Here is a 25,086-nt window from a genome sequence, read left to right on the forward strand (position 1 = left end):
TATGGGCCAATTAACTGCCAACTTAAGTCAGCAGATTTTATCAGCCCATGCATGGCCAGCTGTAGCTATTGCCTTGCTAAAGAAGCATGGGGTTGTTCCTACAGATTGAGACCTTGATGAGATCCTTGATGTTCCTGGATGAAGTTCCAACCCACAAAATCATTCCTGGTCCATCAAAATGAATGCCATCCTTTAAGACACCAGAAGAGCTTGTATGTTCCGCTGCCTGTCTACTCTCCATATTCTTTCTGTGTGACAGTTAGAGTATCCAAAAATAGCACTTCTCTGTGTCTAAAACCCCAACTCATAAATCAAAGAAATTTAGGAGGTCTTTTTCCTTTTTTTTTTTTTTATAAGTGTAAGAAGTTTGAAGTGTAAAACGGAAAGAGAACAAAGGCCCAGTTTCTCAAGCTCGGTTAATTTTAAGGTTAGCCTTTGACCAGTTGATCCATTCCATATTCTGAAGAAAATGAGAAAAAAGGAACAATATAAAAAAAAAAAAAAACACGCTTGCACAAAGTATATGTTAATTTTTTCCACATTTTCAGTCTTTTGGACTTGAAACAGGCTATAACATTTTAAGCAGCTGCAGTAAATAAATAAACAGTAGGAGGTAGGGTCCGGAAACAAATTCCAAATCCGTTGGAGGATCTTTTTCGGCAGCCCCATTCATTTCAGATGAGGAATATCCAGCGGTAATGTGAAACCCAATCCAGCTCTGGGCCTCAGAGTGGACAGTCTTGTGGCCGATTCATAACCAAAATATGCTTTTTTTTATCCCCAAGTTTATTTTCCCATGTTTTACTCCTTAGAGGGGAAACTACTGTTACCCTATAATGCTACAAAAAAAAAGGGATGTGGAATATTGCCTCACATAAGGCATTCATCATAGGCAGTAACTTTACAGGAAGACATGGTAGCACAGTGTTTAGCTATGCAAACGTCATGGGTTTGATTTCAGCCAGACGACCATCTTTGCAATGCTTAATGACCACTTTGTTTCTCTGGGTCTTTCTCCCACAGACCAAAATAAACTAGGGGGTCAAAAGCCAGTAGGTGTTTGTGTGTATATAATAGGGGCTAATGATGAGCAGGCCTGGAGGTTGGGGCCAAGTGCAGGGTCAGTTGGGTAGCAGGTCTAACTTCAAGCAAGTCCCCTCCTCTTTGGTAATATAGTAATGCTGACCCTGTCAGCCTATGGTGGCTAAACTCATCCTTATATGAATTAGCAGAGGGTAGTTGAGTGTGGTTCATAAAGTAGAAGAGGACTTCATGCTGGGCTGGCTTTAGGTTTGGAAGTTGTAGGTTATTGGAGGTTTCGGGTGAAGATATTTATGACCTGCTCATCACTTTTTTATGCTCCACTGGTGCATGACTGCATAGATTGTAAGGATGCACCAAATCCACTATTTTGGATTCGGCCGAACCCCCGAATGCTTCGCAAAAGATTAGGCCGAATCCTAATTTGCAGCATGATGTCCTCTTCGGATTCGGCCGAATCCTGCTGAAAAAGGCCAAATCCTGGATTCGGTGCATCCCTAATAGAGCGTTCTTTTATAATTCCAATGGCAACACAAATTTATTATTGGCTGCTGTAATTTATCATAAGCATTAGAGCAGCACCCTGTAAATATTTAATTAGAAAGAATTCAGTGGAGTGATACCTCTGAAAATCCTCTGACCTCTCTGATTTTTGGCAAGGGATGTGGCCAGAATTTAATGCGGTGTGACCAGGTTATATAAAAGGGGTGTGCTTTGACCAGTTAGATGGGAGTTGTAGACCCACAAAAGCTAAAGGGTCACAAATTAGGCACTTTTATATTCTACAGAAAAAGAGAGTCCTGCAAAGTACATTTTGTCTCCAGAGCCACCACACCGATAGACATACTTGCCTTTCATACCTTCTTAGGATTCCATCTTTCCTCTCTTCTTTTCTGCCTCGAGGCTGACACAATGAGTGATGGAATGATATAATATTTATGTCCCCTAGCAATTACCTACTTCTGGAAAACATTTAGCAGTGCAGTCACACGTCTGACACCAAGGTGCTAGCGACTCTGTTCCGCACGTTCAACACCTCCAACCTTGTAGAACATTTCCCGGAGATATTTTCTTTTATAAAACTTGTTTGCTTTTTGTGGCCACGTGCCGAGGACTTTTTCATTTGTAACACGTGTGTGTGAGTGCGTTTCTTCCAGGCTGCATGATGTCATTGCATATCCTGCGTCCTGGCGTGTTATTTCATGACCAGTAAGCTAAAGAATTTGTTGGGTAATATGGTTAATATTCGAAGTACAGGTATGGGACCTGTTATCGAGAATGCTGAGCACCTGGTGTTTTCCAGATAACTTTCCATAATTTGGATCTTCATACTGTACCTTAAGTCTACTAGAAAATCATTAAATAAACCCAATAGGCTGGTTTTGCTTCCAATAAGGATTAATTATGTCTCAGTTGGGATCAAGTTACAAGCTACTGTTTTATTATAACAGAAAAAGGAAATTTTAAAATTTGGATTATTTGGATAAAATGGAGTCTTTCTGTAAATCGTAGCCTTCTAGATAATGTATCACATACCTGAGGGCACGGTTGGATCTGTTTACATTCAGTGATTTCCAACTTTAAAGAACCCATAAGCATTTTCAAAGACAGCACTTGAGCACTTTGGGTATTGGATTTATTGAGTAGAATGTCATTTTATTCCATGTTTGTCACCGTCAGGATGTAGAAAAAAAGATGATTTCCTGAAACGATGCATTTTTTAACGATAAATTCAAGGTTTCACATGTTTTTCAAACTATTTTGTTGTGCTAGCGTGTTCCCTTTTTTTTTTTTTTTACATAAATGATCCGAAAAGAAATTATTATTAATAATAAAAAATAAAGTGAGTTTGAGTTAATGAAGTATTGTTCTATCTGGGCAAGTAATAGACCCCCACTCCCCCCAAGATCCTCGGATTTTTGTTTCCCCTGTAGTCTTGATCGGAAACAGCTGGCTTTTGTTTAAAAAGCTGTTTTGTGAAACCGTCTGAATGTTGAGAAGCTGAGCTGAGGTCATCAGTAAAGCAGGTGCTTGGGAACAGGCTGGAATGTGGCTGATTTCACTGGATTGGGTTTAATGGGATGCATTCTGTTACCAGCATTTGGATGTGGGAATCTGGGTCCACTCCTGTGTCTTTGGGTGTAATTGGAGAAATCGGAACTTAACCGTAAACGTTGCAACATGAGCAGGTCGGACCCTGGTCACATATTTATCGTGAATGAGACAATTATGGGAGACAAAGAGGGGCCACTTATGTTCTTTTTCTTTTCCCTTTGTATTTCTATTGGAAATATGAAAAGAAGGGATGCACCGAATCCCTGAATTCTTCATAAAAGATTTGGCCGAGTACCAAACCGAATCGGAATACTAATTTGCATATGCAAATTAGGGACCGGAATTGAAAAAGTTGGAAAAACTATTTTTACTTCCTTGTTTTTGACGAATGTTTTGAGAATTCCCTTCCCACCCCTAATTTGCATAAGCAAATTCGGATTTGGTTTGGCCAGGCACAAGGATTTGGACTGAATCCTGCTGAAAAAAGCCAAATCCCGAACCGAATCCTGAATTCATTGCATCCCTCATGAAAAAGTAGCTGGTTGGACAGCTTGTTTCGAAACACCATCTGTACGCGTGACAGATTCTGATGGAGGGTTGACCAATCATCCTACGTTGCTATAACGTTTCTATTCCTGTAGTTCCGTTTCTTTGGGTTAAGTGTCCCAATGGCCACTGGTATAGTATTTATCTGCTCAGCCCAGGAGCTGATTGGTTGGATACAGGAGATTATCTACCACTGCAGGGATCAGAGAAGATTGTGGCCTAGCAGGTCAAGGGCTGTGTGGTCTTGTTGCATTAACAGAGGGGCCAGATGAATAGGGCTGTAAATACACCCCTACATAACACAGTTCTTGGATCCGTTATCAAGAAACCCATTATCCAGAGCTCTGAAATACAGAAAGGCTATCTCCCGTAGACCTTGATATGATTAAACCAACGTATCCTTATCCACGAAATGGTACCTACAGTGAAAAGTTTCGAATATTTCATAGGACTTTACTAGGAGATGTCCAACATCTAAACTTCAATCTGTCCTGGTTTTTAAATTTTCTTATTTTGCGTCTCTTCAAAGGGAAACCAGAAAAGTCTTCGAATGATGCCAGTAAACCACAAAGCCAGTGCAGCACAATATTAGTATGTATATAAATATTCTTTTTATTAATGCGAGAGGCATTGATCAAGTAGCTTGGAATAGGTAGCTACGGAAGCGGTACACAATTTCAGATTTATCCGTAGTTGGCCGAGCCGTTCCGAAGGCTCCAAAGCGCCCCTGTTAGGAAGTGACATCATCGTACCGAGATTTACAATTACGGGCACTTACTGTATATCAAAGACCGCTTTATTTGCATTGTTGCTGGAAATAGAGAGACCCGGGAAGGAACCCACGGGAGGAAACAACTTATAAATAAAAGAACAGATTTGTTTAAAATGACACTTAAGACAAGATTTAATAAGGGTCGAATAGTAAATTCAAATTTTCAAGAAAAATTGGTGTCAAAATTCACACATTCGAATTTTAATCCACCAATTTGAATGTAAGATTTAGCACCTCTTGACCATGGAAACAGTCCTAATTCAAATCCCATTTGAAGATGTTAATTGACACTGACATTTGAGTTTTTTTCGGAGGGAAAACTCGATTCGAATTTTGATTCAAATTTGATTCGGGACTATTTGATCGAATATTAAATGTTTTTTTCTTAAAGGGATACTGTCATGGGAAAAAAAATTTTTTTCAAAATGAATCAGTTAATAGTGCTGCTCCAGCATAATTCTGCACTGAAATCCATTTCTCAAAAGAGCAAACAGACTTTTTTATATTCAATTTTGAAATCTGACATGGGGCTAGACATATTGTCAATTTCCCAGCTGCCCCAAGTCATGTTACTTGTGCTCTGGTAAACTTCAATCACTCTTTACTGCTGTACTGCAAGTTGGAGTGATATCAACCCCTCCATTTTCCCCCCAGCAGCCAAACAAAAGAACAATGGGAAGGTAACCAGATAAGCTCCCTAACTAAGATAACAGCTGCCTGGTAGATCTAAGAACAACACTCAATAGTAAAAACCCATGTCCCACTGAGACACATTCAGTTACATTGAGAAGGAAAAACAGCAGCCTGCCAAAAAGCATTTCTCTCCTAAAGTGCAGGCACAAGTCACATGACATGGGGCAGCTGGGAAATTGACAAAATGTCTAGCCCCATGTCAGATTTCAAAATTGAATATAAAAAAATCTGTTTGGTCTTTTGAGAAATGGATTTCAGTGCAGAATTATACTGGAGCAGCACTATTAACTGATTCATTTTGAAAAAAATGTTTTTTCCCATGACAGTATCCCTTTAAATAATCTCCCATTCGAGTTGTGAGGATATTCTAATTTATTAGAGTAAAAATAAAATGCACATAAATTCGAAATTTGACCTTTCATAAATATGCCCATTATTGGCACTTTCTAATCAAGTGAGAATTGTTTGAAAAATAAATAAAGAGTATTTTGTTGTCCTGGAAGAAAATTTGTTATGAAAGTTGGACTTTTCACATCCCATCAATAACAATCCTCTGCCAAGGAAAACTTCCTCTCCGAAGCCTCCTGTGTGTTTCAATTCAAGCAATGGAGAAACGGGAAACAGGGAATGCTGCCATGCCGAGTTAATTGCTGAAGTCAGCTGAAAAGATGCTGGGAGTTGTAGTCCATCTCACATTCAGACATCCACAGCCCAATACAGAAATGCTTTTTAGATTTTTGGCCACATGTTTTCACTCTTCTTCTTTAAGCAGTGGCTTAAACAGATTTCGGCTTTTTGTTTTTTTTGTTTTTTTAATGCCCTCTACGCCTCGATATTTGGAAAAGCTGCTTAGTGAGATTTTTTTTTTTAAGTGTTGAACTTTGATATTTTTTTCTGCCACTTTTAATGTCATTTTTTATTAAATCCTTACTTACGGCTTTTGATCTTATTTATAGCAGAGTCCGTGCGCATATGGAAACTATTATTATATACAATGGAGATGAAAGGATTTTGCCGCATAGGGAACCATTTAGAGCAGTGATACTCTCATACCATTAGAGGCCAGTTGTACTGTTGATTCCTTCCCTTTCTGACAACGCTGCACTTTAGCTCGGATAAGAAATTCCCCCCCCTCTATATTTTTACAAATCTGCTTTTATTCTAGCTGATAAATCCAAAGAAAATTATAGAGCTAAATGTATCCTACAGATTTATTCATGATTCATGAGTTGAGTTGTTTTTTAAAAAAAAATATATATATCTTTTTTTATTTTGATTTCTTTTGATGTTATATACAAGATCTAAAACAGGACAATTTTAAGGTAAACGGGGAAATGTTAAATGCTAAATAAATAAATGATGATGAAATGTTAACTTGCCCTTACCCCCCAGCCTCTAAACCAGAAATGATCTGTGACACAAGTACAGCTCTTAGAGTTATTATATACAGGTATTGGATCCGTTATCCTGAAACCCATTATACACTAAACTCCGAATTACGGGAAGGCTGTCTCCCTTAGACTACATTTTAGGCAAATAATTAAATATTTTCAAAATGATTTCCTTTTTCTCTGTAATAAAACAGTAGCTTGTACTTGATCCCAACTAAGATATAATCAATCCTTATTGGAAGCAAAACCAGCCTATTGGGTTTATTTAATGTTTACATGATTTTCTATTAGACTTAAGGTATGAAGATCCAAATTACGGAAAGATCCGTTTTCCGGAAAGCCCCAGGTCCTGAGCATTCTGGATAACAATTCTTATACCTGTACCTTGTACTTGATCCCAACTAAGATCTAATTAATCCTTATTGGAAGCATAACCTGCCTATTGGGTTTATTTTATGTTTACATGATTTATAGTAGACTTAACGTATAGAAATCAAAATTATGGCAAGATCCCTTATCCAGAAAACCCCAGGTTCGGAGCCTTCTGGATAATAGGTCCTATACCTGTACTTGTTTTTCTGAAAAGGTTGTAGATTTTGCTCATCTTGTTGTGCCATGTGGCAGCATCAAACTTGGGGGGTGCAGGCCTCTGATACTGCAGCTCCCGTAGGCCCAGACCCTCCCAGTTTGATGCTGCCCCATGGCACAACAAGATGGGCAAAATTCCCCCAGGCCATTCACCAGACCCCAGCTGCAACCCCCTTCACCCATATGAGTAGCTCAGGTAGCTGTGGGGATCGGGTCTGGGACAGGGCCCACCGTGCTTTCTCCTACTGTCCCGCCGGCCCAGTCCGACCCTGCTGTAGGATAACTAACCATTACCTGAAGGCCAATATCTGGGCAAAACAGATTTTAAGATTTTAAGTAGGCATCCACAGAATCCACTATTTTGGATCCTTTGTGAAAGATTAGGCTAAATACCAAACCAGATCCGAATGCTAATTTGCATATACAAATTTGGGAGCGGGAAAGGAAAAAGTGGAAAAAATGTTTCTGCTTCCTTGTTTTGTGACAAAAAGTCACTTGTTTTCCCTTCACACCCCTAATTTGCATATGCAGATTAGGTTCAGCCAGGCACAAGGATTTGTCTGAATTCTGCTGAGAAAGGGTGAATCCCGAGCCGAATCCTGAGCTGAATCCTGGATTTGAATTTTAAGTGCCACCACTTGATGCAGCCGGTACCGTTTCTGTGCATGGTCCACTCACAAAAGCCACGATTTGTCTCCTCCATGGCATTCGGTTTGTGGGTATAAATTCTGAATTTCCAGGAGAGTCTCTGGCTGTTTAGAGAATGAGCCCCTGTCCCCACGCAGTTATGTTTATTGTGTACACTGAGCTTTTGTCTCATGTTCTTACTCCATGAATGGAGGGCCCATCTGTGAGCTATTAAGGAGCTTTGTAGGGCTATTTCCCACCAATCTCGAGGAGGCACTTCTCTTCCAAGCAGCACTTTTCATATTTGAGCAAATTGTCTTTCGTTCTCCGCCTATTGATGAGATATGGGGGAAGATAATTGAAACTGCAAATCAGGCAGTCTTTGACGGTTGTGTGCAATTGATATTTCATGGTCAGATTCTAATCCTAGGACACAGAAGCTGTTAGGTAGCATATTGGTAATTACACTGTCTCTGCCATAGTCTCTGCAACATGGAGGCACTTCAGGTGAACTCACTCAAATTGTCCTTCCAAAGCGACTGCACAAACACACTCTAGCGCAGTCAGTGGGTGCAAATGAGAGAGGGGATCTTGAAACCTGAAAGACAAAAATAGAATTTAGTCCGATCAGGCTGTTTTTTCTTTTTATTAATTTTAGTTTTACTCATGAATTCCATAGAATGCACTAGGTTTTCTTTCCCCCATTTCTTCAGAACATTTTTGTGCTTTCGGTATAAAATTCCACTGTAAAAAAAAAAACAAAACTCAATTTTGCAGGATAGGCAGCTGTCAGTTGAGGGGTATGGGTTAGAAAGTAGATCTTCTGTGTGAAGGGACAAGAAAGAACTGAACATGAAGTTGAGGATCATTGGTGTGTATTTAGTTGGGGCTTATAATTATATCTCCTACAAAAGCAAAAGTTTTAGTTTTTAGGTTAACGTCCCAAATTGTGTTGAAAATGAGGATTGGAATACCCACACAGTCTTATATCTCAGTCTCACTGATCACTTCACATTCTCATGGGAGTTGAGGGTCATTGGGGTATATTTAGTTAGTGATAGGGATGTTTATATAGTGAATAAAGTACCCCCTCTTGTAAAATATAAGGATATTATAAGTTACCGAGGAGTTTCATGACCTCCTCGGTGACTTATAATATCCTTGTTTTACAATAGGGGGTACTTTATTCACTAAATCTCCTAGAAAAACAAATATTTTTAGGTTGATGTCCCAAATTGTGTCTCAATTTATGGTCAGAGACACTTTAGTTGTAGGATACATGAAAATGGGGATTTGGATTACCCACCCACTCTCATATCTCAACCTGACTGATCACTAGAGTCCAGGCTGCCCCCACCTCCATTCATATTCTCATGCTTTGAGCTTGCCTAGAGGAGATAAGTCTCATAATTTGGCTGTCGTGGGACAAAGATTCCGCCCCTATTTGCCTTGGCTGTTTATTAGTTGACACTTCTTGTTCCAATTCTTTTTGTTTGTTGTTGTTTGAGCCCCTTCATTTCTTTCCTACTGGTTTCCCTCTGTAATGTCCCTGACTAATGCCACCACTAGGAGAGTTGACTTTAATAAACCTTGTCAGAGCAAATGATTGTGCAATATATATAGTTAAAACTACTAAAAGGAAAGCTTGCTTATCCAGAATGCTTGGGACCTGGGTTTTTCGGATAATGGGTCTTTTTGGATAATTTGGATCTTCATACCTTAAGTCTACCAGAAAATCATGTAAACACTAAATAAACCCAATAGGCTGGTTTTGCTTCCATTGAGGATTAATTATATCTTAGTTGGGATCAAGTATAAGCTACTGTTTTATTATTACAGAGAAAAATGAAAGGATTTTTTAAAATTTGGATAAAACTGAGTCTATAGGAGACGGCCTTTACATAGTTTGGAGCTTTCCGGATAACGGCCTTTCTGTAACCATTTTTAAAAAATTGGATTATTTGGATAAAACGGAGTCTATGGGAGACGGCCTTTACGTAATTCTGAGCTTTCTGGATAACGGATTTCCAGATAACGGCCTTTCTGTAACCATTTTTAAAACATTGGATTATTTGGATAAAACTGAGTCTATGGGAGACGGCCTTTAGGTAATTCAGAGCTTTCTGGATAACTGGTCCCATACATGTAATATAAATTTTAGAATATCTGGGGTCCCAGTCTTCCTACTGTTTACTGCACTCCCCCATCATATGTTGCACCAGGGGAAAAATACAGAGGTAGACCCAGGCCTCAAGAGGACAAGGATTTAAAGGACCCCATGAGGCCCTAATTAATGAGCAATTTCAACATATATTGGTAAAAAGGACAACCTCTGGATATCTAGTTACCCCACTACGTTCCACATGTTTTCAGTGACTCGGATCTGCTCAGTCTGAGGATGGTGGGGATTGTGGTTAACAGCACCTCTCCGTTAAGTTCCTTTTAATCACCAATTGTTTGCTCAACACAACAGACTACTTTGCCCTACAACACTGCTTCTTTTATTTCTTAGGAATCTGACAGTGATTTAGAGTTTCCTCCTTCTACCCCAGCAGGTGTCTGGAGAATAATCTCTCATCGAGGAATTTGAATACAAACACCTTGTTTGAGCTTGTTTCTCTTGGGGCACACACGCAAAAAAAAATCTATATTTTCAATATTTCCCTCTGCTCTTGAACTTTTCTTCCAAACGTTGTTTCTGCTGGGCGAGTAAGGGGGCTACGGACAGGGTTTTAAGCAAACAAAAATGAATTTGGATGTTTTTAAGAAGCAATAGTAAAAAGTGCTTATTTACTTGTTTTTGTATATTGTGTCACAGATTTTTTTTTTTCCAAAGCCACATAAACTATCCAGATGGGGATTAGGATAGGCCGGGCAAGACAGCTGGATATGAAGCAAATAATCTTAAAATCAGTGTGATACAAATCTGAACAGCATGAAAAACACTAATTAATCTCTATTTCTTTCATGGAAGATAGCTGTACTCCAGTTGAAGTCTGATGTGCGCAAACTAGGAACAATGGCTGCTAACGACAGACTCTTGGACACATTTTCATCACAATTAAAAATTTACTTGGCCCGCGTTCACATACGATCGGGTTTTGTAACGCTGCAACCCACAAGTCATTGCGTAGGTTCTTTTAAAGAGGACGTATACGCGTTTCATACGAAGACTTTCTGCCCTTTGTTTTCTCTTAAATTGTTACGAACAACGGTTTAGTTGGGTGTATGAAGAATGTTCAGCAGAGTTATTAAATCGAATTATATATATATATATATTTGGTTCAATTACTCCGCTAAACATAGATATATATATATATATATATATATATATATATATATATATATATATATATATATATATATATATATATATATATTAGTGAAGGTCCTCCCTGGTGAAGGTTCCGGTTACGAACGTAGGATACATTCATTCAAACAGGGATGGGACCTGTTATCCAGAATGCTTGGGACCTGGGGTTTTCTGGATAATGGATCTTTCTATATGCATCTTCATATCTTGTCTACTAGAAAATCATGTAAACATTAAATAAACCCAAATAGGCTGTTTTTTTCTTCCCATAAGTAATAATTATATCTTAGTTGGGATAAAGTTCAAGGTACAGGTATGGGACCTGTTATCCAGAATGCTCGGGAACTGGGGTTTTCTGGATAACGGATGTTTCTGTAATTTGGATCTTCGTACCTTAAGTCTTCTAGAAAATCATGTAAACATTAAATAAACCCAATCGGCTGGTTTTGCTTCCAATAAGGATTAATTATATCTTAGTTGGGATCAAGTACAAGCTACTGTTTTATTATTACAGAGAAAAAGGAAATCATTTTTTAAAATTATTCTTTTCATTTTTAAAAATAAGGATTATTTGGATAAAATGGTGTCTATAGGAGATGGCCTTTCTGTAATTCAGAGCTTTCTGGAAAACTGATTTCCAGAGAACGCATCCTCTACCTGTACTGTTTTATTATTACAGAGAAAAAGGAAATCAAATAGTAATAAAAAACGAGATAGATTTGGATTTTAGTATATAACCCCCTAAATAAACCCAATAGGCTGGTTTTGCTTCCAATAAGGATTAATTATATCTTAGTTGGGATCAAGTACAAGCCACTGTTTTATTATTACACAGAAAAAGGAAATCATTTTTAAAAATTATTTGATTATAATGGAGGCTTTCCTTAATTTGGAGCTTTCTGCATAAAGGGTTTCCGGATAATGGATTCTATACCTGTATAACCACTTTATATTCTATATATTAAAAGGGATAAAAAAGTGTAATGTATTTAAAGTGAGGCTTTCTATATAATAAAGGAATGCCCCGTTGGCCATTGGTTCTGACTAGTGATTTGAACAATACTCCAAGTCCCCCATCAGGATTAACTTTCATCATGGGATAAATGGCAGGCCTGAGCAGTTTTCGTCTCCGCAAATTAAACTCAAAACGCCAAATAGAAATTCCTGCCTGATTTCCGCAGGCAACGGGGGAATCGAAGGCCCCGCAATTAAACATATGGGCATTAGGATAATTGTCAGATCTGTTGGCGGCCATGATAGAAGACAGATTGGTAGGAATCAGCTCGCTCAACGGCAGCACCCAGGGAGACAATTTGATGTTTTTACCTGCCTGACTTGCTCTCCCATATTTGTCACTAAATGTGCAGCGTCGCACCCCAAGCGACAGGTAATACAAGAGCTCCCTCTAGTGCATTTTTAAAAGCCAAAAAAAGAAATAAAGAGAAATATATTCATATCCGAAGAACGGCTGAATCTATTTTTTGTTTCCTTTAAAATCCCCGTCTGCTCGTGCCTTGCTCACCCAGCCGAACGTATCGTTCTTAAAGAAACTGTTGAGTGTAAAAATAAAAACTGGGTAAATAGATAGGCTGTGCTAAACAAAAAATATTCTAATATAGTTAATTAGCCAAAAATGTCATGTATAAAGGCTGGAGTGACTGGATGTCTAACATAATAGCCAGAACACTACTTCCTGCTTTTTGTGATGCACTTGATAAAGGGCTTGTGGCCCGAAACATGTATTAATCAAAAAGAGTGAGCCAGGTCAGTCAAAACATGTATTGGCACAAAAACCAAAAAATTTAATTGCAGCAAAGCTCTGCTTTAGAGGCTTCCTTCACCTTTTTTGGTTATTTACTACAAAACTCACTGAACAGTTATGTCCCATGTGGCCCCCCTTATAGTCACTGACTAACTCAGAGTTAGAGAGCTGAAAACCAGGAAGTAGTGTTCTGGCTATTATGTTAGACATCCAGTCACTCCAGCCTTTATACATTACATTTTTGCCTAACTAACTATATTAGACACATTTTTTGTTTTGCACAGCCTATCTATTTACCCAGTTTTTATTTTTACACTGAACTGTTCCTTTAAATCTTGTGCACTCGTAAATAGAAATCTGAATGTTTTGTCTGCAGAAAAGTCAGCTATCATTTGTAAAATACTCTGCGGGTACATAGGGGTCATCTGTCTTAGTTTCCAAGCCAGTTCTACTTAACGGTTGTGCAGTAACATGATCTAGTCATTCAGATCAACCAATCGGATCATTGTTGTCATTATTTTATAGGAATACAATTGGTAAGAACTGACTACTGATTGGTTACTGTCCCAGGACACAGTGTAGCCAAGTAACTACATAACCCCCCCCCCTCTTAAATTCTGTATTGGGGTAACAATGCGGTTGTGTTTCTTTCCTTAGGTTGGAGCGCATCGTGAAGATGGTGTTAATCTAAGGGGCAGCCACTCGCTGGTGCCAAATCAGGTGTCCGTCCCGCAGTTGCCTGTACAGTCGGCTACATCACCCGATTTGAACTCTGGCCAAGATCCATACAGGGGTAAGAATTACTGTTCAGTAGAATGACGCACTGGTTAAGATATTCTGATCTATTAATGATTACACATGGGGGCTTTCTTAAGGACTGATACATTAAACCTTAGAGAGCACCATATGACCTAAAAATGATAGTTTAGTGGACATTATATACATTAGTGAGTTAGAGAATTTATCTATAAATCTGAAGCTCTAAACTAGAGAAAGTAACATAGTAAGATAGGCTGAAAAAAGTAGGGATGCACCGAATCCACTATTTTGGATTCGGCCGAAACCTTCGCAAAAGATTCAGCCGAATACCAAATCGAATCCAAATCCTAATTTGCATATGCATGTGGGAAGGATAAAACTATTTTTACTTCCTAGTTTTGGAAGTAAAAAAAGTCACGCGATTTCCCTCCCGTCTCTAACTTGCATATGCAAATTAGGATATAGGATTCGGTTCGGCTGGGCAGAAGGATTCGGCCGAATCCTAATGAAAAAGGCAGAATCCCGAATCCTGGATTCGGTGCATCCCTAGAAAAAAGACATGTCCATCAAGTTCAACCTTAAGTCTATGTATAACCTAATGAAGAAAACGGCAAGAACTCCTGAAGCCACTTATAGGTAAAAACAGCTTTATTTCAGTCGGTTAAAAGCAGCACTGCATGCTTTTAACCGACTGAAATAAAGCTGTTTTTACCTACAAGTGGCTCCAGGAGTGCTTGCCGTTTTCTTCATTATCTCTCCATTCACCCCAGCTACGGGTTTGGGGCGATGCACCGGGCCACCATTTACACTCGGTGAGTGCCTTTTCCACACAAGCTGTTGATGAGTTAACTTGCGGGTTTCAATGTGCAGGACCTGGGGTTTTCATACACCCGGGTCACAAGTATTTTGGGGTGAGCCTAATTAGTTTAGTTTTTTCACCACTTTAAGCGCTAACACCTTTCATATAGAAAAGAGTGGTTTTAGATTTTCCCGCAGTCAGTGACTTCCAATAAGATTTGAGCCGCAAATTCCCTTTTTCGTGTTATCTATGTATAACCTGCCTAACTGCCAGTTGATCCAGAGGAAGGCAAAAAAAACACCATCTGAAGTCTTTCCAATTTGCCTCAGAGGGGAATAATTCCTTCCAGACTCCAAAATGGCAATGGGACCAGTCCCTGGATCAACTTGTACTATAAGCTATCTCCCATATCCCTGTATTCCCTCACTTGCTAAACACCATCCAACCCCTTCTTAAAGCTATCTAATGTATCAGCCTGTACCACTGATTCAGGGAGACAATTCCACATCTTCACAGCTCTCACTGTAACAAACCCCTTCCCAATATTTAGGCGGAACCTCTTTTCTTCTAATCGGAATGGGTGACCTTGTGTCAGCTGGAAAGACCTACTGGTAAATAAAGCATTAGAGAGATTATTGTACAACCACAGATCACCAAACGTTTTGGGTTCAGGCCCCTGCAGTTCAGTGCATTTTTTTGCCCTTATCTCATAATAAGGTAAAAGAGACATGACCCTGATAGACACTATCCTGTAGTAACATGGATGACCAAATAATAATAATTCTCAAATTTTACCATAATGGGCCATCAGCTTGGGCCCCTTTCCACTGGTTTGGACTTCTTTAGTCAGGCAGAACCACAGTATCACTGGCCTAACTCTCAGGCTGAGTACTGTGAGTGCAATAAAGCAGAGAACTATGGACAGACTTAAGGATCACTGGCACTTCAGAATGGTCCAATGAAATTGTATATGCTTGGAGTGGTACCTCCATACGTAAAGGAGAACTAAAGCTTAACTAAAGAAGTAGCTAGAAATGTTGTACATTATGTTTTGTGCTTCTGTACCAGCCCAAGGCAACCACAGCCCTTTAGCAGTAAAGATCTGTGTCTCCAAAGATGCCCCAGTAGCTCCCCATCTTCTTTTCTGCTGATTCACTGCACATGCTCTGTGCTGCTGTCACTTACTGAGCTTAGGGACCCACTCACAATATACAGTACACATAGAATAGAAATGTCGCAATATAAGGCTGATTAGTAATTAATACAGATAATTACTACATGGCAGCACAGAAACCAGTGCAATTAGCATCAGAATTTAATAATCAGCAAACCTGTAGCATCAGCTTATATTACAGCCAGGGAAGCTCATTTTCTGCTGGATAATTAGTGACGAGCCCTAAGCTTAGCTTCTCTACAGCCAATCAGAGCCCACTGAGCATGTGAGTGTCACAGACACTTTCCAAGATGGTGACCCCTGTTACACCTCAAATATGGAGTTGGATAAGGGATCTTTACGTAATTTGGATCTTCAAAACTTGTTTACTAGAAAATCATATAAACATTAAATAAACCCAATAGGCTGGTTTTGCTTCCAATAAGGATTAATTATATCTTAGTTGGGATAAAATACAAGTTACTGTTTTATTATTACAGAGAAAAAAGGAAATCATTTTAAAATGTTTGGATAAAATTGAGTCTATGGGAGACCTCCTTTCCGTAATTCAGAGCTTTCTAGGTAACGGGTTTCCAGATAATGGCTCCTATACCTGTATCTGAACCTGGGAACTCTCCAGACCTTACATTGGTGCGTGTATTTCTTACAGGTATCCCAACCGGTCTCCAAGCGCAGGCCGTCTCTCCAGGCAGTTCCGATATCAAATCCGAAGACGAAGGCGACGAGAACCTTCATGACTCGAAATCTGGCGACGACAAGAAATTAGATGACGACAAGAAGGATATCAAATCAATTGCAAGGTCAAGATCTAGGTAACAGTATATAATAGTGTCGCTTCATTTAATTCCTTTACTGGATTTTGATGAAGTGAACAGAAAGGATTATGGAGAAACTAGGTATTTAATCCTCCATGGCACGAGAAATCTCACAGCCTGGAGGAAACCAAGGGATTCATATAAAAGTGCCGGTCTATTACCTTTTCAGAAATATATTGTCACAAAGGACAGCCAAACTTGGGGTTTCCTGCTGGGCATTGGCTTCAGTACAGGTATGGGACCTGTTATCCAGAATGCTCAGGACCTGGGGTTTTCCAGATAACCGATCTTTCAGTAATTTGGATCTTCATACCTTAAGTCTACTAGAAAATCATTTAAACATTAAATAAACCCAATAGGCTGGTTTTGCTTCCAATAAGGATTAATTATATTTTAGTTTGGATCAAGTACAAAGGTTCTGTTTTATTATTGCAGAGAAAAAGGAAATCATTTTGAAAAATTTGGATTATTTGGATAAAATGGAGCCCTATGGGAGACAGCCTTTCTGTAATTTTTGGAGCTTTCTGGATAACGGGTTTCCGGATAACAAACTCTTATGCCAATGTATGTCTTAAAAGGAGCAAACTGAGAGCACTGACCCTTGAGGGGTTTCTCTTCATAATCACTGTATGTGTATATATATTAGGGATGCACCGAATCCAGGATTCGAGATTCAGCCAGGATTCTGACTTTTTCAGCAGGATTCGGCCAAATCCTTATGCCCGGCCGAACCGAATCCTAATTTGTTTATGCACAGATTGAAATCGTGTGAATTTTTGTCACAAAACAAGGAAGTAAAAAATGTTTTCCCCTTCCCACCCCTAATTTGCATATGCAAATCCTGTTGGGTATTCGGCTGAATCTTTCGGGAAGGATTCACGGATTCGGCCGAATCCAAAATAGTGGATTCGGTGCATCCCTAATATTTAGATTCTGTGTACTTTCCTGACATGAAGGCCATTGGGCAGATTTACTAATGGACGAAGTGGCCGTCGCTAGCGAAAATTCGCCAAAAATGCAACTCATAGGGACATAGCCAATTTATTAAAAGGTGTAGAGGACAATTCACTGGTGAAAAAGCTCAGCACTAGCGAAGTTTCGGCCAGTGAATTTTCACTCAGGCATACGATCGTTACTTAGTAAATTTATCAAAATGGAAATTTTCCAATCCGTTACCCTTTTCGCCAGAGTCTGTTTCCCTAGGTTATGACCAATTGATAAGATGAAACGACATCCTCAACATTATTATGTCTGTGACATCATATCCTGACATCATATCCTGTATGCCGAAAAAGTCATAAAAAATAGACAGAACGCTGCTGTCTTTTCATATTTTATTGTGGGATTATGTTTAAAAGTTGTAACTGTAAAATATATTTCTTTTTTAAAAATTTTTAACCCTTTGAAGCTCGTGCCGCATTTGTTTTAGGGTGGGCTCACGTCTAGGACATTAGAGGATCCCTTGTCTTTATTTTGCTTTCTTGGACATGTGTAATAATAAGTGGTCACTTCAAGCATTTGCACCAACATCTCTAATAAAGACATACAGTATATTGTATGTACCCGCCAAATTTAAACTGACGCACAAGTATGTTAACAAAGTTTTGCTGGGATGCAAGGAACGCTACCGAAACTTAGCTTACAACGGTCCGCACTGATGAATTTTCGCTGGTGAAACTTTGCCAGCGTTTGTCTGCTGAGACGTAACTTCCCTTTTTGATAAATATGCATATTGGCTGCGAATTAACATCTGACAAAGTATGGAAAAGCCTTGTGAGGTGAAAATTCGGCCTTTAGTAAATTTGCCCCCATGTACAGTTAGGCCAAAAATCTTTGGACAGAGAACTTTTTTCTAATTTTGGTTCTGTACATTACCACAATGAATTTTAAATAAAACAACTCAGATGCAGTTGAACTGCAGACTTTCAGATTTAATCCCGTGGGTTAAACAAAAAGATTGTATAAAAATGTGAGGAACTAAAGCCTTTTTTTAACACAATCGCTTCATTTCAGGCGCTCAAAGTAATTGGACAATTGACTCAAAGGCTATTTCATGGGCAGGTGTGGGCAATTCCTTCGTTATTTCATTATCAATGAAGCAGATAAAAGACCTGGAGTTGATTTGGGGGGGGGGTGCTTTTATGTGGAAGATTTCCATATGCAGGTGAAACAAGCCACCCTTAACCTGCAAAAACAGAAAAAACTCATCAGAGAAATTGCTACAATATAAGAGTGGCAAAATCTACAGTTTGGTACATCCTGAGAAAGAAAGAAATCACTGGTGAACTCAGCAACGCAAAAAGACCTGGACGTCCACGGAAGACAACAGTGGTGGATGATCACAGAATCATTTCCATGGTGAAGAGAAATCCCTTCACAACAGCCAAACAAGTGAACAACACTCTCCAGGAGGAAGAGTCTCCATATCCAAGTCTACCATAAAGAGAAGACAGCATGAAAGTAAATACAGAGGGTGCACTGCAAGGTACAAGCCACTCATAAGCATCAAGAATAGAAAGGCTAGATTGGACTTTTCTTAAAAAAAAAAAAAACATCTAAAAAAGCCAACACAGTTCAGGAAAAATATTCCTTGGACAGATGAAACCAAGATCAACCTCTACCAGAATGATGACAAGAAAAAAGTATGGAGAAGGTGTGGAACAGCTCATGATCCAAAGCATAGCACAGTTCTGTATAAAAGATTTGGGAGGCAGTGTGATGGCTTGGGCGTGCATGGCTGCCAGTGGCACTGGGACACTAGTGTTTATCCATCATGTGACACAGGACAGAAGCACAAGAAGGAATTCTGAGCTGTTCAGAGACACTGTCTGCTCAAATCCAGCTAAATGCACTCACATTGATTGGAAGGCGTTTTAGAATGACCCAAAACATAGAGCCAAAGCAACCCAGGAGTTTATTAAAGCAAGGAAGTGGAATATTCTTGAATTGCCAAGTCAGTATCTGATCTGAACCCAATTGAGCTGCATTTCACTTGTTGAAGACTAAACTTCAGACAAAAAGGCCACAAACAAACAGCAAGTGAAAGCCGCTGCAGTAAAGGCCTGGCAGAGCATTAAACAGGAGGAAACCCAGAATCTGGTGATGTCCATGAGTTCAAGACTTCAGGCTGTCATTGCCAGCAAAGGGTTTTCAACCGAGTATTAGAAATGAACATTTTATTTTCAAGTTTTTAATTTGTCCAATTACTTTTGAGCCCCTGAAATGAAGTGATTGTGTTAAAAAAAGGCTTTAGTTCCTCACATTCTTGTGCAATCTTTTTGTTCAACCCACGGAATTAAAGCTGGAAGTCTGCAGTTCAACTGCATCTGAGTTGTTTCATTTAAAATTCATTGTGGTAATGTACAAACCCAAAACTAGAAAAAAAGTTGTCTCTGTCCAAAGATTTATGCGCCTAACTGTATCTGTCAAGCCTCCTGCTCCCTCACATGGAAGGTGCAATTAATGTTCTTGAAATCATTGTTAGAGAGAAAGCTTTTTGCACCAAAGGAGGCATCACAGACTCATGAATCCATGTCAAGCTCTGCCAACAAGAGTCGTTAAGCTATCAGAACTGCAGACCCGTGGCTACTGCTTAATGCAAATATAGATGTGGGAATTTGCATCTAAGATGGTGATCAGGTTTAGTTCATATTAACTGATTTTTCCCATGCATAACACTTATATTAGGGATGCACCAAATCCAGGATTCGGTTCCGTATTCGTCCTAGGATTCAGCCATATCCGAGTCCTAGTTTGCATATGTAAATTATGGACAGGAAGGAAAATCATATGACCTTTCAACACAAAACAAATTAGGATTTGGTTCGGTATTCAACAAATCTTTCATGAAGGATTCAACTGAATCCCAAATAGTGGCTTTGGTGCATCCCTAATTTATATTGTAGTAGAGAGATTGGTATTTGAGTGTAAGTTGTGCTTCTATTGGCCTGCGTTCAAAGTCATTCAAGCTTCTTACTCATGGTCATCAAATCAGAAACGGAACTAGAGGGGGACGGGCCCTGATGCAGGACGTGCAGCCGGGCCCCCACCCCCCTCCGTAAACCCGGAACTGGCCGGGATATGCACGGCGCACAGACTGCCAGGGGGCCCTGAGGGGGTGCGGGCCCTGGCCCGCTCACACCCCCTGCTCCCCCGGTAGTTCCGCCCCTGCATCCATTGGGGTCACTAGGATGAATTGCCCTTCGTTCTTTGAGCTCTACAGCAGGTTAGAAAAATGAAAGCAAACATCCGATGGGTTGCTGTGTGTTTGTGCATAGCCTGTATGGCATAATTACAATGCAGTTTGGTGTGTGTGTTACCTGTAATGATGGTTGTGCTCTACCTGTCTGAGTCTTTGTATGGAGAGCCCCTATTTAAACTTGCCGTTTACTACTCAGCAATAATGATGACGAAGACCTGACCCCGGAGCAGAAGGCAGAAAGAGAGAAGGAGAGGCGGATGGCAAACAATGCCCGGGAGCGTCTCCGCGTCCGTGATATTAACGAGGCTTTTAAGGAGCTGGGCCGCATGGTGCAACTTCATCTGAAGAGCGATAAGCCACAGACCAAGCTCTTAATACTGCACCAGGCTGTGGCCGTCATACTGAACTTAGAGCAGCAAGTCCGAGGTAATCTTACATTCTTCTCCTTGTTCTACCTCTCAGTGTCCCAAGGCAGAACAGTCTTAATATGTCCAACACTAGGATGGGGCTTATTCAGAGTTGGCCAGGTTGAAACCATATACTGATAGGTCTGGCCATAATCAGACATAGGAGGGTGGGGTCTTTGAAGATCACTGTTATCATCACTATATGGACAAGTTTATGGTCATCCTCGTTAATGGGAATATGAGCATAAGATATTCTTGCCTTACTATCACAGGCTACTAAAGGCTTATGTAAAAGTCCAGTCCAGACTTTTTGTCACACAAACAAGAAAGTCAAAAATGTTTGTATTCAGCAGAATTTTTCACAAAAATTAAAATAGATTGTGTGCATCCATATTTGTTTTTGGGTTCTTGATTAATCCCCAGTAGTATTTGGGAGTCAATAATGGAATGAAAGTAGCAGCAGGCAACATCATTTTAGGAATAATTTTTTGGAAATTGAAAACTTTACCCTCTGTTAATCTATAATGTCTCTTATTTAACCTCCTGCTCTAAAGAGCTTTGGACTGTTTTATTGGTGCTGTATAAATGCAGTTTGTATTTTGTTTGCAGAGAGAAATTTGAATCCTAAAGCTGCCTGTCTAAAGCGAAGAGAAGAAGAAAAGATTTCCTCCGACCCCTCACCACTGTCCATGGCAGGTCCTCATCCTGGGATGGGAGATGCATCAAATCATTTGGGGCAGATGTAAAAAGGTACATTTTTTAACACCTTTCCTGCAACAGATTGTAAAATATATGGCAGCTGTACAGGGACATAACTGCCAGGTGTCGTGAATTATACGGTTCTGGGGTTAGGGATATTCAGTGGGTAAAATGTTACCAATTTTTTCAAATCTAACTATTTATTTAGCAGAGCAAATCATTCTAACACTAATTGTCCAAATCCTAACTCCAATTTATATAGGTGTAAGGGCTAAGTGCTGCCCCTGAGTTGCACTGAGCACTAACACCCCTGAACTTTCTAATGTCCTATAATGTAGAAAGTGATATTCTGAGACAATTTGCAATTGGTTTTCATTTGTTATTATTTGTGGTTTTTGAGTTATTTAGCGTTTTATTCAGCAGCTCTCCAGTTTGCAATTTCAGTAATCTGGTTGAAAAAAGATTGAACTGCTGAGAATACTCTTGGAAGACCTGTATAATTCATATCATTATATACATTACATCCCATACGAAATGTTTCTGCAAATAAAACATTTTTGGCTAAAATTGTAATGGAGTTGTAGGGGGTTATTTACTAAACTCCGAAAGCAAAAATCACGAAAAATTTGTGGTTTTTTTTTTATTATTTTATAAAATCTGACTTTTGAAAAATCACGAATTTTACGGAATTTATTAAAACCCGAGAAAGGAAAAGTCAGAATCTGAAAATCCGGCATCTCAGACCTGTCAAGGTTGCATATAAATTAAAGGAGAAGTCCAAATGATTTTTTGATGTGCGCTGGGTTTCGTGAGTTTTCAGGTGAAAATTCTGTAAAAATTTGCAAAAAATCTGCAAAAATTGGATGAAAAATCGGAAAAAAACATGAAAATATGATTTTTTTTTTTTGCAAATTTTCCAGATTTTTGTGATTTAATAATAAATGAGCCTAAAAAAAACAGAGCGGATTTGATTGGAGTTTGTAGCACAAAATATTGAGATTCATTCGGACTTTGATAAATAACCCCCATAGTGTGCAGTGGGGTTCCTTCTACAGACCCCCTATTTAGAAGTTAATTTTAGTGATGGACGAAATTTATTCGCCAGGCGCAAATTCGCTGCTAATTTCTGCACTTTGCCACCGGCTATAAATTCGCGAAATTGCCCCATTCACTGGAGTCAAAGCTTTTTTTTTTTTATGCCGGCTCCAATTCTGACGCCTGCGTTAGTTTAGATGGCGGCAATGATTAAACGAACGCCCATTGACAATAATGTGTGGCAAAAGTCGCTGGCATCAAAATTTGCGTTTCTCGAATTTTTCGCTGTTTTGCTGGAAATTCTCGAATTTCGTGGCGAAGCAAAACGGTACAAATTCGCCCATCACTAGTTCATTCCATTGGTGCCATGTGCATACGTTTTACATAATAAGCTTACTTAACATTAATCCTACCTTTTTCCTCTGCTTATGTTTCAGGTCCAAGTTGTTTTTTTCTTTTTTTTGCGTTTCTTCGTTTAGACAAGAAGCCACTTTCTTAACAGCTGTATTATCTTAAACCTACACCAACATTGCTCCTTTATCCCTTTTTTCTTTTTGTAAAATATAAGACAAGTCGGAGTAGTTACATGCAGCGCAGACGCAAGAGGTTTCAGCATTCCCGTTGCAAGAGGAAAAAAAAAAAGCGTGACGCGAGAACTTTCAGCGAATCGTTAGCGAATGTTACAAGCAGCACGTTGCAGCCTCGTGACTGGCAATCTTCTCCACACTGTGGAACCATGCATTTGTGCCTAAACTTCTTTTGGAATAAAAAAAATATATATATAATTCATTTGTAAGTCTGGAAAAAAAATATTTAATTTAAAAATGGTAAAAATTGCAATAATGAAAAAAAAAGTGTACTTCTTGGGGGACAACAGAAAGGGGAAAAAAAAGTTTTTTTTTTAAACTTGATATTGGATTCCGCTACTTACCGGATTAAGTAAAAAAGGGAAGAATTGCTGCCCAGATATTTACAAAAAAAATTGAAAATGAAAGCGTCGTTGTTAGCCATTCCTTAGGGTCGGAGGAACAGATGGATCTTATAGACCTATGACAAATATATAAATATATATATATATGACAAAAAATTGTAGTGAATATGGTAAACTTTGATTCATTTGTTTAAAAGCTGTTTTTGCTCCTGTATAAATAATAATGGATAACTTTTTTTAAAAAACAAAACTTTACTGTAAATAGAGATTTTTCTTTTTTCCTCCTCTCTCCTGTCCCCTTCCCTTTAGCCTCCTTTTTTGTTGTTGTTGTAACACGTAATGCAGACTCTGTAATACAGAAAACAGCGCAGAGGCCGCCGTTGCTTCTTTTGAGTTTATTCTCTGGGCTTTAGGCATCACAGGTCTTAAAGCCACCCCATGTACATACCGCAGGCCGCACAGACTTGGCATTCGGAGTTTTTTGCCATTTCGTGAGGCTGCTCACGTGAGCTTATTCTGGGATTTTTCATAGGTACAAGGTTAGAATGCTACAAAATGTTACCACTGTGCCTTCCAATGTTTCTTATCATCATTAAAAAAAAAAAAAGGAAAAAAAAAAAAACTACATATGTAGCTAAAGTCGTATGCAACAAGACGTGGTTGAATTATTTGGTAACCGTCAAGTAGGAATATTGCAATTAGCTCGGTTGACTGCCGCCTCTTCAGTTTGTAAAATGCCAGTTTTCAATCAGGAAAAAGAAGCATTAACAAGGACTTCTTTGGAAGTATTCCGATACACATGCCAGAGGAGAATGGTGGCGCTTTATTCCTTGAGTCAGTACGAATGCCGTTCTTGTTTTTGAGTATCTCGTTCAAGCCCACACCACCCGGCATGTGACAAGTCAGCTTCCATTGCAAGTCCGTTGATGACTTATTTTGTTATACAGTCTATTTCCCATTCAATGCTTTTCATAAAGTTATTGTCAGTTTTATGCTGCCAACTTGAATTTTTTTTCCACCCATCCAAAACCTGGCATGTTTTTAACAAATATCTCTCACCTATGTTGGCATTTTTTCTCCCCCCACCCAACATTCAGGGGCAGATTTATCAAGGATCGAATAGTAAATTAGAATTTTCTAGTTTAAAAATTCAAACTTTAATCCCCCTATTCAAATGCAAATTTCAACGTGAGGTTTATCACATCTTGAGTATGGAAACAGTCCTAATTCGAATATTCACCCTAAAATCGGCCAAATCCATGTACAAGTCAATGGCAGTTGAGTTGAGCTAACATTCGAGTTGAGAAAAACTCGATTCATTTTCAGGTTGGAAGCATTTTATTAAATAATAGACATTCAAATTTTTTCTTCAATAACCTCCCAGTCGAATTGTGAATATATTCAAATTAAAAAAAATTCACATGCATTCAAAATTCGAACAAACTTTTACTTCAGTGTGTGGGATCTCTGATTGGTTC

The 25,086-nt window shown here is 39.1% G+C and overlaps 1 protein-coding gene across 18 annotated transcripts in view; it reads left to right on the forward strand.

Annotated features, from left to right (window-relative positions):
- Positions 1-23,462, forward strand: part of tcf4.L (transcription factor 4 L homeolog) — a 278,465-nt gene extending 255,003 nt beyond the window's left edge. For 13 of the 18 annotated variants that reach the window (XM_018266818.2, XM_018266783.2, XM_018266825.2 and 10 more), the window contains 5 exons: positions 13,446-13,581; positions 16,170-16,332; positions 20,733-20,962; positions 21,553-21,693; positions 23,115-23,462. In XM_018266818.2, the coding sequence (XP_018122307.1) occupies positions 13,446-13,581; positions 16,170-16,332; positions 20,733-20,962; positions 21,553-21,689 (666 nt within the window). In that variant the 3' untranslated portion in view covers positions 21,690-21,693; positions 23,115-23,462. The remainder of the gene's footprint in view (positions 1-13,445; positions 13,582-16,169; positions 16,333-20,732; positions 20,963-21,552; positions 21,694-23,114) is intronic. The other 5 variants (XM_018266796.2, XM_018266803.2, XM_018266828.2 and 2 more) reach the window with 1 other exon arrangement.
- Positions 23,463-25,086: the final 1,624 nt, after the last annotated feature.

The sequence above is a fragment of the Xenopus laevis genome, chromosome 1L, assembly GCF_017654675.1.
Source record: "Xenopus laevis strain J_2021 chromosome 1L, Xenopus_laevis_v10.1, whole genome shotgun sequence".
In the NCBI taxonomy this organism is placed as follows: Eukaryota; Metazoa; Chordata; class Amphibia; order Anura; family Pipidae; genus Xenopus; species Xenopus laevis.